The sequence below is a fragment of the Labrus bergylta genome, chromosome 5 (assembly GCF_963930695.1).
Source record: "Labrus bergylta chromosome 5, fLabBer1.1, whole genome shotgun sequence".
In the NCBI taxonomy this organism is placed as follows: domain Eukaryota; kingdom Metazoa; phylum Chordata; class Actinopteri; order Labriformes; family Labridae; genus Labrus; species Labrus bergylta.
In genome coordinates, this window is record NC_089199.1 from 15,427,539 (window position 1) to 15,446,332 (window position 18,794).

Here is an 18,794-nt window from a genome sequence, read left to right on the forward strand (position 1 = left end):
TCCACGGAGATCCTAACTCCAAACAGGGGTGCCTTTCGATGCATCATCTGTCATCATGCAGAGCTGCACCACATGCACGCTCGGCGAACACCTGCGCTGCAGACCACGCCGCTCGCTCGCTTGCTCTCATGGACATCAAACAATGCAGGAATGTCCCAAACGCACAGCGCCGAGGCTACTACGTCCGAAAGAGAGAGAGAGAGAGAGAGAGAGAGAGAGAGAGAGAGAGAGAGAGAGAGAGAGAGAGCTAAAGCAGATGAGTCATTAGAACGCAACGCCGCAGAGACCGGGGATCGATCAGCAGCCAAGGACCAATCAGGGAAGCTGATTTTTCTGTGATAAGGATTTTAAAATACTTTGAGAAACAGAAAAAGAAACTGAGTCCCAAATCAGAGAAGAATAAGATGTATTATTAAAAACAAGGCAGTAGATAGGAAGAGGAAACATATCATTCATATGTGCTGTGTTCACACTGCAGGTAGGAAATTACCTTAAACCAGTTTATATTTGCTCATATTTCCGATTTCTTTAATGACAGTTTAAACATCACAAGTCGCATTGAATCTCCATCCATCTATCCATCCATTTTCTTCCGCTTCTCGAGGGTCAGGTCGCTGTGGCAGCAGGCTAAGCATGCTGACCTAGATGTCCCTCTCCCTATTAACAGATCTCTCTCCTCCTGAGGGACCCTGAGGCATTCCCAGTCCAGAAGGGATATATAATCCCTCCAGAAAGCTCTGGGTCTACCCTGAGTCTCCTCCCAGTTGGACATGACCAGAAGGCATCCTTATCAGATGCCCAAACCACCTCACCTGGAGGACGTCACAGCCTGGCTCAACCGTATGCAACAAAAGATGGAGACCACACACAGTCGGCAACATTATGCAATATATTTTTATTAAATTAATAAGTCTCCTGGTTTTAAGCTTGTACGTTGAGATAATGATTATGATGGAAGAGGATGTTGTCAGCTGGCTGGTCTGGGAGGATGGACTGACTGAAGGGCAGAGGGAGACTCAAGGTCTGGGTTCTGTCTTAGGCATAGTTCTCCCCGAGCCCAGACTGTGCCTAGAAATAGACAAACAGGATGAGGGGATGAGGAAAGAGGGTGGGTGGATGAGAGGAAGGGAAGGAAAGGAAAGGAGGGAGGGTCAAAGAACTGAGACAAAGGATGGCTCGGTATAAGTCGGCTCATCAGGTGATTGAATGTGTGGTCTAGGCGTTGTCCTGCTCCTGAACCTAAGTCAATATACTTACTTCATCAGTAATCTTTTTTTTTTTAATAGTTGGAAATAAAGGGACAAACCAGAGCTTCCCGGAGTAAACTCATACAACAGAATTCATGATCAGAGATTGGTGTCAAATGGTCGCGCTCTGGTCTGCGTTCAGATCTCTACTTTACTGAAGTAGGTGATCCAGCATGTATCTTGGGCTCTTGTCAAGGCGACCATGGCCTGTTGTTCCTTTATCGGAGATTGGTGGAAAGCGAAGAGGCTCTCGCGGTTGCTCACACCACTGCTTTCCAGGCGGACGGTTGGACGGACACGGTGTGGAGGAGCTGTCATGTTTTGTGTTGTTCTGACAGGTCCTATACACACATCCATATTTGGCCTTACGCACGTATATTGTGCAGTCTGTCTTGGTGTCAGGAGGACATGGAGTGAGCACATTGTTTTTTAAATGGTTACTTCTGCACACAATGTGGTCCAAATCAGGAGACTTGACCCAAACTTTTCTGGCAAAGCCACTGAGCGGAGTGCGAGGGTCATGCGGTGGGACCCTATCCCGCACATCTGGTGTGCTGACGTTATCTTTGTTTTTTTGTTTTTTTATCTTAGTTTCCGGGGAGTTTTCAGTCCCCTCCTTGACTTGGACAGTAGCACGCTGTTGAGGCTCCTTCTTATGTTCTCTTAAGATTGAGAATTTGGGATTTTTGTCAATTATGTCGATCTGAGGGACGACCTTCATCACCCTCCGATACAAGACATATACTTAAGCGTCCGATATCGGCGGCCTAGCCTTTTCAATACTCTCGCTGAGGGTATCGCATTTGTCTAAATCTTGGAACTTTGTTTTCAGCTTGTGTTCAAGCTCCTTGTCTGATCTGTGTCTTTCTTCATTCTTTTCTTCTATCTTTTCGAGTTCTTCAATCATTCTAAAATTACTCTTTTCTTTGCAATTGTCTTTCAGCATCTGGTAAGTGCTCTTTATGTTTGTTTGTATGTCTTCATATACTTGTTTCCACCGTTTATGGACGCTTTTTGTTTCTGCAAGTATTTGATCCTTTTCCTTTTCCGCACTTTGAATTTCTTGTAGCTCGTGGTCAAAATTCTCTTGAGGGCTGGAAGACATCAAATCCCATTGGTGTATACCGAATAGGCCGATAAAGCAGCCGGAGTTCGTCCACACCCGAACATTGCAGTCCAACCCTGCGGTGACTATATGTTCACGCTTAGAGTCAAACGTCACACTCACTACCTCTGTCAGGTGAGCTTTCCAGGAGCCCAGCAAAGGGGGAGGACACAATGACACTTTCCATCCATTTGTAATCTCAAATGGCTCTTTGAGTGACTCTTTTCCTGACCAAAATCCATCAATGTCCCACAGGCTAACCTTCCCTAGACTGTCCCCGGTGAGTAAAATCTGCTCATCGACGTCAGTTGACATGGTGGTAAAGACGGCACTTTCATCTTCCACTGCCTTGAACTTCCCTAACAGACCTCCCTTGACTTTAAGAGACCAGGCGTAGATGTAGTCGCCTGCATAAGTTAAAAGTGTGGCTATGTCTACTCTGATTTCCCTGGTCTTCAGACATATTAGAGAACGGTTGTATTCAGGAGCCTGACAAGAAATTTCACTACGTTGTTTGTTTCCAGCGATTTTCCTTTTACACATATCCACAGCCAGACACCTGCTCTGTCCTGGATCTCTTTTGTTCACCATGTATGTGTGAGGACTATATTGGGTATTAATCCAAAAGGCGGCCTCTGCAGCTTCAACAGACCACAATTTCCAGACGACAATATATCCATTGCTAGAGGCGGTGATTAGCATGTTTTTATGCACATCCCTCGAGGAAATATCTTTCAAGTACTTGTGCCTCGTGTATCTGTGGTCTTTGTCTTCCAGGTCCATGTTGAAAATGGTCCTAGAGTTAAGTCCAGACACAAAAATTCTGTCATCGACGCACACAATACCCATCACCTTGTTCGGCATGGTACCAGAGAGAACCATGAGCTCTTTTCCGCAGTTGAAGTTCCAGAGTCTCACTTTCCCGGCCTGCGAAATTGTGATCAATCTACGCTGCGGTTCATCGAACGAGACGGCGACGAGCCCCACCTGCTGGTCCGGAGTGACTCTGAACTGCAGTTCAGCCTTTCCGGTTATGATTTTCCACAACGTCACGACACCGTTTTTGGCAAACTGAGACGACCTGTTTGAAAATACTGTTGTAGATGGCGCAGCACACGGGCTGACCGTGGGAGTTCAACGATTTTTGAAAAACGTCTGTTCCTCGTCCGAGAGTTGTCGCAATGTTTGAGTTGGCCACAACTAACTCGTTATTTATGGTGTTGTAACAGGTGCTGGTGATCGGTGCCATCCCCATTCCCTGGACCTGGAAGCTCTGCTCGCAAGCCAGGTACTCGTGCACCAAACGTGGACATTCTTGAATGATTTAATTAGTTAAATATTTATTTATATATTTGTTGATTTATTTCCAATATTAAATAATTGATGACACATTTAATGATTTAATTAATTATATATTTATATATTTCATTTTGGCACTTTTAGTCCTCCATACCCGAGGGCACTGTTCTCAAATAAATAAAAGGAGCCTTGCATAAATACAGAAAAGATACAACTGTCTATTAAATCTATATCTCAAAGGAATAAGATCACAGAAAATTAAAGGAACACTGAGTGAATGCAACAATACATTTTGACGAACTTCAATTATCTACAATAACCCTGTTACACTATGAAACTGATTTGGCACATGCAACTATGTTTTTATAACAAATGTATTAAGGAATATTGAAAATAGAAACGACACAAAGAAAAGTAAACATTAAACACATGTGAAAGTAAATGGCAGACAGCATATGGCTTTTAGGCAGGTGTATTTCCCATGACAAATGTTTTTCTTTTCCTGGTACTGGGAAAAAAAATTAAACCTATGGGGGGAGACCAATAACAAGGAAAAATTACTACAACGCCATGAAATCCACCTTAGACACGCTTCCATTTAAAAAAAAAGAAAGAAAAAAGAAGATAACCTTTATTAATCCTGCAAGGGGAAATTCAGTTTTACAAACCTTTGAAGGATCAAATCTTAATCTCACAGCTTTCTTGCTCATTGTTTATTAAAAATGGGAATGGTTGTGTTAGAAATGGTTAATAGACACACTGGCAAAGCAAGGGATCTGTGAATGGCAACAAAATAGGATTGATCATACTCTGCTTGTTGAGCCTCTCTGAGAATTAAAGAGGGAAATGCTCTTGACAGATCTAAATTGGCAGTATGCACTTTGCACTTTCCATTCAGTTTCACACATTTAGGAAAGTAAGCGATATGGTAAAGGGAACTTGGGCCCCTAAAAGTTGAGATACCCCTACCCGAGGTAGAACAAATGGTAAATGGTGAATGGACTTGAGCTTATATAGTGCTTTTCTAGTATTCAGACTACACAAGCGCTTTTACAACGCATGTCACACCTACCCACTCACACACTGATGGCAGTGGTTGCTATGTAGTGAGACCATCAGAAGTATCCCATACACATTCATACGCTGCCAAAAAAGCAGTGGGAGCAATTCAGGGTTAAGTGTCTTGCCCAAGGACACATCAGACATGTTGCTGCAGAAGCTGGGGATCGAACCCTCAACCTTTCGCTTGAGAATCTAACAACTGAGCCCCAGCTGCAAAGCACAACCATATTTTTTTAATAACTTCAACATGTGTAGTTTATTAAATGGATTGGTTCTTTAAAAATATTTTACTGCAAAATTACTTAAAAAAATAAAATGTATGCATCTTACCAAAAATACTGACAATTAGGACTTCTCCGAAAGGGACAGCTCCTGACTTATCACATGTATCTCTGGATATCAACTTTGGACCGGATGTTCAAAGGTAGTTATTAATTACAGTTTAAAGTTTTAATCAATACCATTTCCAATTTTCGAAATATTCACACCTAAACACTAGTTTAGGCGAAACTTGAAAATTGAAACAAAAATTCAAAAGGTATGTATATCAAAGTCTGTCATTTTGTAAGTAAGGACACCAATCATCTCAATCTCAAGCAAGTTATTTGACTTTTCACTTGACCCTATGCTGTCACCAGCCCCTAACAGGAAACTAGTGGAGCCAAGATTTCACAGCGACCTGTAAAATGGGGCCCTATGGATTATGTGGGAAGAGAAGAAACAAAAAATAGATCAAGACTAAACAACAGGATACAATTTAATTGTAGTCTATAATATATCTTTATTGTAAAACATTTTATAGATATTCTTAACACATTTTGTCTCATATTTTCTCTTACATATTAATATGATAACGCTCGGAGTCAACCAACTGCCTTCAGTTATATTGTCACCTAGTATGAGATTGTATATCGACCATACAGCCTGTTGTTGTTTTTTAATGCAATTCAGTCATATAAAGACGGCGTGTAGCCACCATGTCTCCTGCTTTTAAGATGAACCCTAGTTACTCCAAAGGATTTACTGGATGCAGGGATAGTTTTTTATAATACCCTAAGTAGAAGCGATCAAAAAAAGTTACAATAGCTATTTTTGTTAAATAATTTAACAGGCAACCAATGGAGCTGGGGGTACAAAAAAACTCTTAAAATGGCATAAATATGTGTGAAGTAAATTAGGATGAAAACTTAAAAAGTTTAAACAAAAAATGTTACAATAGCTATTTTGGTTGAATAATTTTTATGTAGTCACAAAGGGCATTCTTTTTACTTTGAAGTATATAGCAAACTATAGACAGAAGACATTAACCAGAGAGTTGGCTTTAATTTGTTGCTGCTTTAAAGACAGACTCTCAAATAATCATTCCTGAGAAACAAACAGGTTATATCATCTTTAAATTACTGAAACTGCAGAAATAAAATAACCAACACAGCCAAATCAAGACAACACAACTAGAGATGGGACCGATCTGATCTAATATCTCGTCTGATATTGACATAATTTACAAATCGGACATAGGACTGACTGTGCCGATCCACGTCACCGATTAATAAGACCATTGGGCACTTCAAACAGTCTCAGCTCGTACAGTCTCACTTTGAAGACATTCAGACTGAACAGTAAGAAGTGACCACAAATCGTCTCCATGACAACGTTCAGAAGAGATGGAACAGCTCTTTCTAAGTGATTTAAAGTACAATTGTTAGACTTAAGTTAAAAATATTCATTTGAAAACCTAACAGGTGTTGCTGCTTCCTGTTTGTATGTGAAGCCAACACAATGCAATGCTTTTTTTACTCCAGCTCTGTGTAGCCTTACACATAATACCAACAACAACAACATTATAAACAACAACAAAAAAATATTGGAATCAGTATTGGCATCTGTACATATGTATCGGAATCGGATCAGAACTAAAGAAAGTGGATCGGTGGATCTCTAAACACAACCGAACAAAGACAACACAACCAAATCAAGAAATGTCTTTGGTTGTGACGTCTTTGTTTGTGCTCATGCTGCTGTGCGACCCAGGAGCAGCTGGTGTTTGTGTTGTCTTTGTTGCTGCTGTCTGCTTGTATACCCTATCTGTACCCCCATGGATTATTAATCGTCGCTTCCATAATGAGGGGAGTTTACACTGTGATTTTTGCTGCACTTTGGACACTTTTTAGCTGATATACCTGGGGTCATCTCCACGGCACTGGCAACTTTGTCAACAGGATCACCTACAGCCGAGAGGTTCTTCTGTCCCTTCGTCCACTTGCAGTAAGTGGCAAACTATCACACATCCCTCAATTACTTCACTGTGACAGTCTGAATAATTCAGCGAACAGGGTACCTTCCTAAAAATCCCCGGAGGAAGAGAGGGAGGAGAGGTGGCGTACAACGCAGGCTAAGGAAGTATGGCCTTCATGACAGACGACGGCTCCCTCCCCTCCCTACTGTTTTGCTGTCTAACGTGCAGTCGATTCGCAACAAGTTGGATGAGCTGGAGGCCCATGCCATCTGTAACCGCGATTTCAGGGAGACATGCTCACTTGCTTTCACTGAAACATGGCTGGGCTGGGAGATACGGATCGAAAAGAGGCTCTCCCTATACGCAGCTTTGTGTAGGCTACCCTGTGCGCATGGACCGCTCACCTCTCATTACAAACAAATCAACCAGGGGCGGAGTTTGTTTTTATATTAATGAGAGGTACTGTAACACAGTGGTAGTCCGCAAGGAAATATGTACACCATTTGAATTATGTCATACAATATGCATACATAGAGATCAAAAGTATAATGCAAATTGGATGACTGAATATTAATTTTAAATATAGGTCAAATAATGCACCTATATTCTGAAAATTAAAACATGTTTCTGTTACTGCATTTTCATTTTAAAATTAGCTTTTTCATTTGAATTATGATATAAATTTAGCGGGGCATTTTTTGAAAATGAAAAAGCAAATGTAATTTTCTTAAATTTAATTTAGTCAAAGAATGTGCATTTTTGAAGTTGAAAGCTAAAATTCAAATTAGATAAATTAGTCATTTTATTTTTGAGTCAAATAATTCACCCATATTCTGAAAATTAAAAAGCATTTCTGTTAATGGATTTTCATTTTCAAATTAGCTTTCTCATTTGAATTCTGATCACTAATCGCTTCCATAGTACAATATAAGACTTTTACAAACACATTTTTAGGTTTTATTAAACATTTTGAAGGATGCAAATTTTGTCAATTATTGTTATCGGAAAAATCAGCAAAAACATAAAAATATTATTTTTTGTCAATATCACACACCTCTACTATAAATCACAAGGACAAAAAAATACCAATTGAACAAATGGGATGGAAATTAAATCTTTGAAATAATTTTGTTGAGAAAGATTTTGCAAAGAGTTCATACTTCTCAAATGTCTTCCACAACATTTTTTTGTCAGCATATGATGTCATCCATCAAGATCTTCCTTCATTTGGATGACCAGCAAAGGGTTTCGACAAGGATCTATCTCTAAGAATGTCCCACAGCTGCTCCTTCCAGAGGTTTCATCAGTTTTTTCTGCACTGTTGTTCAGCTGTGAACTATTTTGTAGTGTTTTGTAGCTGGACTCTTGAGTGATTTTCAGCTCATCTGCCACTCTTATGCCCAGCTCTTGGATCAGCTGTCTGGAGTCTTCTGAGGATGAGGGTAGGGTGTCCGATTTCCTCTCTGCTGAGAAGAGTAGGGTTTGGGGAACCTTGGGATCAGGAGAGACAGTTGAGGTGGGTTGGGGCTGTAGAGGGTTGTCTTTAGATAACTCTCCTCCCTGGTTGGATTTGTTGCAGCCTTGCCCTTCAGCCTCAGAATCATTGCTGTCATCAGCTGACTTGCTGCTGCAGTCACTGGAACAGCTCCTGCTGTCACTATGGGCTACGAGAGAACTTTCGAGGGTCCCCTGCTTATTGAATTCTTCCTCCATCACCATTTTCGCTGCATCCTCTAGCTCCTCAAGTTCTAGATCCAAGTCTTTTTTATGAAGGGAGGCATTTTGTAAGATTTCAGCCAAGGCTGTCATCCTCTTTGACCTGAGAAGATAAAGAGTGAGAAAGGCCAAGTCAGAGTAGCAAAACGTTTTCTTAATTTACCTTATTTATTGTGTGTATGACCACAACAAAATGACAGAAAGAAAAACATCCAGTTACAGTTTCATCAGTGGTAAAACCATCTACAAAGTGTTAGGTATTAGTATAGCCCTGGTTCCTGGTGAGACCCTCTCACCAGCCATGCCTCACTTTACCCTGAAGAAAGACCAAGATTGACTGAAATGTCTGCATAAACAGTCTTTGTTATAAGTCCTACTATGTTTCAATAATCATGTTTTCAATGTGCTCCTTTTGTGCAAGTCCTTATGGATGTGAATGTATGGACATTGAATGCCCTGTTGTGGCATAAGACCTTTCCAGGCCACTACTCAATACTACTGATGCATCATTTGGGCTGAGTGGCATTTTCTTAAGTGTGGGGTTCATGTGTTGCTAAACTTACTTGACCTTCTGTATCCAGATACAGTAGTCTGTGATATACAGATCGTTCAGTATGTAGGCCGGGTCGTTCTCTCTGAAGACTTTGTGAATATCTAGCAGGCATTTAAGGACACACGTTTTCCCTGGGCACAGGAACACAACATAACAGGCATATAAATAAAGTGTTATTTCCACAAAGTATTAAGAAGTCATACAACAGATAAAAGGGCCTGACCGCATGTGATGAGTGATCTATGGAAAATATATCATAAAATAAATGTACTGCCATATATCCCTGTGCAGAGTCTCAGGTAATAGAGGTCAGCGTTTAAATAGGTCGTGTAGGTGCAACTGAGATCCGCTCCCTTTAACTCTCAACATGTCTGCATTTTTCATGCAACTTATCCCATTCATACACATGCATACGCCGCTGATGAAGCAGCGGACACAATTTGTGTCTTGCCCAAGGACACATTGGTTATGTTGCTGAATGAGCTAGGTACAAATTGGGCTCCAACCATCCCGTTAAGAGGAATGCTTGAGAATATGGGTGCATTATATACTTCATAAACAAAAATAATACTCATTAATTAAATTTGCATTTTCACTTTCAACTTCAAGAATGCACATTTAAAAATAAATAAATAAAAAATGAAAAGTTATTTTGATTGAGCACATTGTAAAATTAAATTAACAGAAAGTATTTTTGATTTTCAGAACATGGGTGCATTATCTGACTCAAATAAAATTAACATCCAATCATATATATTAGGATTCAATTTTCCTCTTCCAGAATGCACATTCTTTGACGTAATAAAAAAAAAATTGTCAGACAATGCGCCTATGATGTGAAAATTAAAACATTTCTAAAATTAATTACTGTTAATGCATTTTAATTTTCAAATAAGCCTTTTAATTTAAATTCTGGTCACTAGAACACTAAACTGAAGGTATAGTCCTAAACACACATTTCATGTCTATTGTTCTGTCTGCCTCACACATCTCGCATAACATTATCAACATTGTCAAAGCTCATACATGTAAAAAAAAAAAAAAAAAAAAAAAAAATAGTTCTTGTAGATTGCAGCATTTTTCTTTTTTAACAGAAAGACTGTAATGTTGATGTACTTACTAAGGGGGTTAATATTATTGTAATTGAAATGATGCAGCTTTTTATTTTACAGACTTGCACTTCGAGCAGGTTCAGGTTTATCTAACGGCTTGTATCATTATTGTAAAATGCAGTTTGAGACATGGCCGAGGCTGCTATGTCAGCCCATCAGCAGTAACAAATCCATTCACACACATATCATGGTTATTGCTGTGGTGCTTTAAGGATACTCACCTAGGCTCAAGAGCAAAGCTGTGTCACTGATGGCCGCAGAGACCATAGCAAAGTGTCTGTAGAGTGGGTAGCACAAGACCCTCCGTCCAAACGACAACAGGACTTCTTGCAAGGACTTGTATGTCTGCAAATCATAGAACATTAAAATAAGAAATCTGCCCAGCATACAGCATCAATAACAGACGGAAAGAAATATAGACCAAAAAATGCAACTAACAGAAAGTGTTTTGTTGAACAATCAGTGCATTTAATTTCTCCCAACAAGTACAAGCAAAATAAGGCCTTAAATACCTCTTCTGCCCTAGTATTGTTAATACAGGGTACCCCCCAGGGTTCTCAAAAGTTAATTTAGGACTATATAAGACCATTTTAATACCACTTCAAATGGAATTTAAGGCAAACTTCAAGGCTGTACTGGCAAAAGTATTAAGGATACAGTATGGGATGTAAAATTTAGCTCTAGAAATAATTTACCAAATGAACTTGAATTACATAAAACATCTTATTAATACTCACATTCATATGTGATACGCGTGTCTTTATTCTGATGAAATTAAATGAAAAATGTATGCATTTGTTGCATTAACCCCTCTCAATGGCCTCACATAGTGCCATCTGGTCACAACAAAAGCTCCTATTTGAACTGAAGCTAGGTAGGTAAACAAACAAACAAGACATTTAACACACAATAGCTGTGCGAAGTATGTCTGTACTCTTGTTAAATTAAATGAAAAAGCTGCACATTGTCTATTTTCGACCGAGTATGCTGCAAGCATGTGTCAAGCTGGACAGAATATGAAAACCCGGACAGACAAGGTCAGACAAGGCGATCGTATTAATCACCTCATTAATCACCTCAGGAAATCCCCCCCGATCCCCCTCCCCTCTGACAGGGATAGTCTCCAGCTGTGAGGAGCATATGTGAACGGCGAGGTCGGGAGAATCTCCGGAAGATATAGGTTCAGTAAGTATACAAAGTTTAAATTGTATTCATTTTACAGTCCTACAGGCTTTTGTTATGAGAAAGAGTTATAAGTCCTTACTATCAAGGGGTTAAGGAATGCACAACTCAATGGAGTCATTATATTTATTTTCTTATTTAAAGGAGGAGTAATAGGCCCTTTTTGCACTCATCTTGCATCCTATCTTTGTCAGACTAAAAAATATTTTTATATATATATATTTTAGGGCTGGGCACGGTAACGCGTTATTTTCGCGTTAACTCATTAATTATCACCGACAATTATTTAAGCTCGCATTAACGCAGTTTTTATTATTTATTTTCTCATTGTAAAAATCTGTTGCTCACTGGCTTTTATTTTATAAAATTCCATCGTGAGTGAGCCTCGCATGTTGCTTCCTGCTGCGCATGTCTGCTGCGGCGCTCACAGGAAAGAGGAAACAGTGTTGCCAACTTGGCGACTTTCCAAACCCCCTTGGCGACTTTTTTTTGTCAACAGCTACTAGCGACAAATCTAGCGACTTTTTCTGGTGTTATTGGAGACTTTTTTGGTGTAAGAAACTGACGTGAAAGCACGTATTGCTCCGCAGTCACTGTCCTCAACGAGCAGCGGGTGCTGCCGTGAGCCCCTCCCCCTTCCAAAAGCTCTCACAGGCTGTCAGTGTAGCCTCACGCAGCAGACCCAGAGAGGAGACCCACACCACTCTGCGTCCACACTGTAATGAATGCAATAAGCTTTAGTTTTGTATTTATTTGCTTTGTTTACATTGTTTAAGTTGAGAAGTACATTTACAATAAAAGTGCGCTATACACTACTTTTTAATTCATTATTGGATTTTGCGTATAACAATGCAATTAATCGTGATTAATCACAGGAACTCATGCGATTAAAACTTTGAATCGATGCCCAGCCCTAATATATATATATATATATATATATATATATATAGTGAAAAAACATTTAAATGTGTCAGAATTATTGATTCACTGTTTTCAAATATCTTATTTTTGTGTGCAATAACTGACTCACTTCCAGCCAGCATAGAGTCCCACTTAGTTTTCTGACAGTCCAAGGTGACTCAACCTGCAGGGAGAAATAGGACCACTCATTATCACAGCAATAGCAGGCAGGAAATAATGCAAGACAAAAATGTTGTTCAACTAATTCTGCTTGGACAAAGTTAGGAAAGCTAACTCTCCAAGTTTTGCCTCTTTTCACAAGCTCACACTCACGTTGTGCTCTCCCTCTGTAGATCGCACTTCATAGGAATAAGCCAGCAGGATATCCACAAGGCCTGTCCACACTTGGTTTCGGGAAATCTTATCTAGCAGGTAGGAGCGGTTGTTGAATTTCCTTAACTGTTCCTTCTCAATGTCCATGAAGGATATGGCTGCACGAAAACAAGTATTCAAACAGTTTGTTATTCCATTCCATTTTCTCAATCAAATTCTCAGTAAATGTGGCCCTCCTCATGGACAAAGTTCAATGTCTTGACTGATCCTGATGTGAGTGCAGTATTCTATCTATCCAATCATCTTCTCCTACCTTCTTTAACTAGCTAACATACCTCTAACTGTGAAACATTGCACTGGAACTAAGGATCTAACTAAGGGGATTTTGTGCTCGAATCGGATGTTCATCTCTACGAGCCGCAATATAGCGACAGTTTAACAGAGTCTGTTTTCTGCCAGGAATTTCCAAGATGCCAATTCCTTCTGGAAGAAATCTCTGAATCATTTGAGGAAACGGCCGTATGTGTTGTAGTTAATGTCTGTAAATAGAGGACCCTAGCTTCAGTGGGAGTGGCCTGCGGTGCGGTGCATTCTGGGAGTTGTTGTCTTTCATCCACATGAGCCAAAAATACACTATGGCTTTTCTCAGTCAATCAGGCACCAACTTCAAAATGTATTTCACATTTCTACTACTTATATGACCCAATTTCAATACAGATTCAATTGAAGTATCCCTTTAATGATTTTAGGTGAGTCGCCCTTACATCAATTGTGATGACATAATAGACTTTTATTTGTTGATTTTTGCATGCTTTTAATACCATCAAATCTCATGTGTCTCTGAATAAGATTTAAAGAACAATTTGATTTAGGTAACAGACTGACTGGATACTTGACTTCTTAACTAATATAACTAAGAGAGTGAGGATAAATGGAACCCTATCTAAACAAGTTTCTCTTCAACTTGCTCTCCACAAAGATGTGTGCTTTCACTCACAAGCTTCTCCCTCCGGCTCTTTAGAAGGTTTCAGTTTCGCCCACCATGGTTTATATTTCAGCAGCCTCTGTATCTCATCATCTTCAAAAAAATCTGCACTGCAAAGAAAGGAAGATATTGAATACCACATACAGGGCAGTGGTTAATAAAAGGCGTGGTTTTAACTTTGATAAACTCACAGGTAATGGTCAGGAGAAAAGTCACACGCCTCTGCATGCAGCCGTGACTGTCTCCTCTCTGCAGCTGTGGTGTCTTCAGGGTTCTTGACATCAGTCACATCACTTATTTCTTCCTGTCAAAACAGTCATAAATCATTCAAACTTGCAACGTTATCTTAGATCTACTTAAATGACAGTTGCAAATTCTGATACAACTGATAATATCAATAACATATATTGAGATTTTTCTATTATGAAAATAACCATTATTTTTAACATCACCTGTAGTCTTGCAAATACTCCAGTCCGCTTATTGCCAAAGCCGTATTTCTGTTTCTCCTCAGAGCTCTCCTGGAACATCTCCTGCTCAAAACTCCAGTCAAATTCTTCTTCATCTTCATCTTCATCATTCCCAGTACTTTTACTAGATTCTTTACAAAACAAAGGTTTAGATTAATACAAACCCACACCATGTTTTCAATTTATAATCTACACTTTTTAATTCAAACAATATATTAAATAGATTTTACGTACCTGTGCTTAAGACCTCTATCAATGGTTTTGCTGAACGGGATCCTTTAGGGGCAAGGAGACTTGTTAGCATCTGTAGTCCTTCAAAGTGTTCTCCGGGTGTTTCTTTGGGTACCCAAACAATGAAGAGACCTATGGCAGGGTTGTATGTTAACTTGTAGCACCATGTATAAAATGTCTGTTACATTTCAAAAACCAACCACAAGTAGTGCAGTTTATCAGTTAAAAAGTTTGTGACTGGTAAAGGACATTAATGTTGCATACAGTACACAAAGTCCAAACTTAAACAAGATGATTTCTGGATAAACACTTTATTTGCCCATAGGACAAAAACACGAAATAAACATCATTACACCTTTTTTGTACCAGCCCCTTATTAAACGACAGCATAGTGTAATGGCATATAATTAATAATCAAGGTTTATAACGTTCAAGTAAAACGCTATTTTATGAATTTAAATGTTTCAACTATTAAAGAAAAATCCTTACAAGCTCTTCATCTCACTCACAGTTTTAACAGTTTTTTTTTATTATTCTCCAATGCAGCTGTTCACTCAAGGGCTTTAGCTGCAACTAAAACTGAGAGGCAAGATATTCAATTTATTGTTTTAAAATGTGAGCTTACATGAGATGTTTTTATAAGTCACTGTGTGTTCACCTCTAAGCAGGCTACGTTGAGGCCTCTAACTCAATCCTTGTGGTTTGAAGTTTTTATTTTATTTTTCAGACATCTGATTTTTGTTAAGTTGCTACAACTAAAAACACCTATATTGCTGATATGGCTTCTTCAAAATCTCAAATAGACAGTAATAATTGAATTTCATGGTGAATAACTTCCTGGAAATTAAATGTTTTAATCACTCTTCAGCTTTAGAGGAGCTGCACTTAATGTTTATTCTCGATAACGCTGTCAGGAGTAACAGCATTCACAGCCACAGCCTCCTTTGAAACGGCTTGACTCTGTGTCTCTGTAGGATCTTCATTACAGCTAAAGGTGTGTTTAAACTGATGTCTCGCTGTCTTCAGTCCAGGATAACTAGAAGAAGTGGGCTGTGGCGGTGACTCGTGATAAAGTGAGCGGCTGTAAACACAGTTGACTCCCAACCCAGCGTCATCGAGAATCACTGCTTATAAGTGCACCTCCTCTAAAGCTGCGTTCGATCGATGATAAACACATTCTATTTCCGACAAGGCTACAACGCCCTGAGAAGGGAACACACAGTGACTTAAAAACATCTTTCTCTCGTATAATAAACTAAACACACAAAAAAACGTAAACTTATTACCGATGCTGTAGACTACCTATATAATGTATTAATTTTAACTTACAATGTAAAGATATTGATAATGAGATTGTTGTCTAAATCACTTTTTAAATTACACAAAAGAAGTTCATATTTATCAGACTGTTTGTCTCTGTTTATGAAAAAGCAGCCATGTGCAGTAATATAGAAAATTGAGGATGAATCGTGATATCGAATCGAATCGTTGACTGGATAATCGTAATCGAATCGTAAGACCAGTGAAGATGCACAGCTCTAGTAAATTAAGTGCAGAAGCTCTTTTGAAAGCAAAGATATAGGAGCATTTTAGAATATTGAACAAAAACAATGTAAAATACTGCAGACCAACCTCCATCTTCACATTACCAGACACCATCCTAGTGATCAGCTAGCACCAAAAGTGGGGCCCACTAAACAGGGCCACCAACACTGAAAGACGCTTTCAAGTCAAAATTTTCTCGACTTCTAAGTGGGCTCAGCAGATCAAAAAGCACTTTTATGCTCTATTTGTAAAGACGTGTGCTCGTGCAGTGTAGTTGATAACAAAGGCTTCACGCAACTGCTTAATGAGAGTGAACCACGCTATGTAATCCCCAATCGTCAGTTCATTATAGAAACTGCGTTGCTTAAATAAATAATATTGTATTTGTATTGATTTTGCTTTTAATTTCAACTAAGAATTTCATGAAGGACATGGTAATTATCCAAAATCAATGTAAATCCAAGTGGCAACCTCCAATGTTGAAAAATGAAGCTAATGCGGAAGTGCAAAAAAAAACAAACAACGCATTTCCTTAAGTGTCAGCTTGAGGCCGGCACCAAAAGTCCCAAAAACACTCGATATTAAAACGTTTGTTTTCACAGCAGAAATTAACAAGTTTACAACTGGGTACAAAAAAATGATTTTGGTCTCATTAGTTAATGTCGTTATCATCATACACTGTACTGGGTTTAATAAGGTTGGGCACCCATGATGTAGGATAACAGATCCTTCTATTGTTACATTACCTATCAACTGGCTTAACAGCAATTTTGTATGTTTTCATTATATATCAATGTGACTTACCTTTATCAATGTCAAACTTGGCCCTCTCTCTCCCATCTTCCACTATTTTTCCAGGCAGCGATAATCTGAAGGTAACATAAATATTCACATTTACCCAGACAGACAGAGACAAAGTCACATGTCCAGACAGTTGAATCCTGCAATCTTTTTTTAATCTGTAATCATATATTTTGAGTTATTACATGACCAGGAAACAAAACTAACATGCATTTAAGGTTAGATTTGAATAGACATTGCTGGTTTACTCACCTGAGAAAATAGGGCTTAGCGTAGAACTTTAAATCTGTTCCATCAATATAAAGATCAAACTCTGATGTTCTGGTGTAAGGCACACGAATGTTGAGGATCAGGTACTCAGGATCTTGACTCAGATCAAACGCAGGAGTTATCATGATGGATACAGATGTAACGCCTATGCCTGTAGCACCAATGACAAGAAAAAACATGTTGAAAGAATGAATGACCATCTAGCTGACAATATCACGGTCCCTTGTGTTTCACTTTGTGAAACGTTGTAGTTGATCACACATGCAGCAGTTCACATGAGCTCCCCTGATCTGGCCAGCGCTTTTCTAAAACCCATCTGCTCCTACTGCAGCAAGATGAAAACAATTTAATATATTAACGGCGTTCAAAAGTCATTATTCTGTTATAATAATGACTGTTATTTCATACAGACCAGGGCTGGGAAATATGGACTAAAAATAAAATGTAATTTTTTCACAGCAGATTTACGATTTCAATCAAATCATTTTTCCTTCTAAAAAATAAATAAATAAATATATATATATATAATAAATATATAAATGACTGCTAATATTCAATTATGTTGATAAAATAAAAGCAAACTTAAATTCCCTTTAAGGATTATAATATTAACCTGAATTTATTTTGACAGGGTTATAAGGCAAGCTGTAAACTTGTCTATGAAAGTTCACTTTGCAGCATTGGAAAGTACGTAGGCTTTACATTTAAAAAGATCTTAACTGTAGACCAACTACTTTTACTTTAAAAGCCCCTCTCAGTCTATATTACTGTGAATATACATCTTGTGTACACACAGCACTGCATGAACATTACAAGAAAACATGTTGCATTACGATAAATCACATGTCGCTGTTTTGGTCTTTACGGGAATGTGTAGGCTGTGTGTGATTTGTGTGTTAGACTTTATAATTCGTCGTTAAGTTTTTTTTTTTAATGATTGGACAGGTTATTAAGTAAGTTTGTTTTCCACATGATAGTCTACCCGTGCTTTGCTAACATATCACTGTAACACTTTCATGTGGTTCATGTGGTGCGGTAGAAAATGCAGTGTTATATCTAATTTCTGTGACAGTACCTAAAATACAGCACATAACATGATAAACAAAGACAAATACTCACCAGTAAGTCACAGAGTTATCAAGTTATGGTTGTAACACGTTTCCCAGTCAGCCCTGCGTCATGTACTTCCTCTTCCTCTTCTTCTTCCTCCTCCTCTTTTCTTCTTCTTTGGATTTTATTGGCAGCTGGCATCCAAAAAGTTGCATTACTGCCATCTGCTGGATTTAATTATTACTCACATTCCTATATCCTCCTCAATAAACCTGTTCTCAAGAGATATTTAATCAAGCATCTTCGGCCTTTCCCTCTCTCCCCACACTCCAAAATACTTTTGAAATCTATTCTTACGAGTCCCTCTCTCTCCACTTCTGACATCATGTTATGTCTATGTGCTTCATACTTTCTACATTTAATAACTACATGTTCAACTGTTTCTGCTAGATTGCATATCTCACAAAGACCGGATGAATGTTTTCCAATGATATGTAGAGTGCTTTAAATTACTGTGACCAATTCTTAACCGGGACATTACGACCTCCTCTCTTCTGTTGCTTCCTCTGTATTTTACTTTATCTATTTCCCTCTGAATTGAATATAAATGTCTTCCCTTTGTCTGATTGTTCCCATATTGTTGCCATTCCTGTTTCATTTTACTCCATGTGACTCGTTTCCCCTCTGACTTAGATAA

General features: G+C 38.8%; 1 protein-coding gene across 1 annotated transcript; it reads right to left on the reverse strand.

The window, feature by feature from the left end:
- Positions 1-7,892: 7,892 nt before the first annotated feature.
- On the reverse strand, positions 7,893-18,256 carry shq1 (SHQ1, H/ACA ribonucleoprotein assembly factor). Its single transcript, XM_065954970.1, has 12 exons — positions 18,167-18,256; positions 17,030-17,198; positions 16,781-16,845; positions 14,435-14,563; positions 14,183-14,331; positions 13,922-14,034; positions 13,743-13,840; positions 12,746-12,903; positions 12,543-12,596; positions 10,552-10,675; positions 9,229-9,349; positions 7,893-8,768 (listed from the first exon to the last, which is right to left on the reverse strand). The coding sequence occupies exons 2-12, from the start codon at positions 17,170-17,172 to the stop codon at positions 8,153-8,155; spliced, it is 1,770 nt and encodes a 589-aa protein (XP_065811042.1). The 5' UTR covers positions 17,173-17,198; positions 18,167-18,256; the 3' UTR covers positions 7,893-8,152.
- Positions 18,257-18,794: the final 538 nt, after the last annotated feature.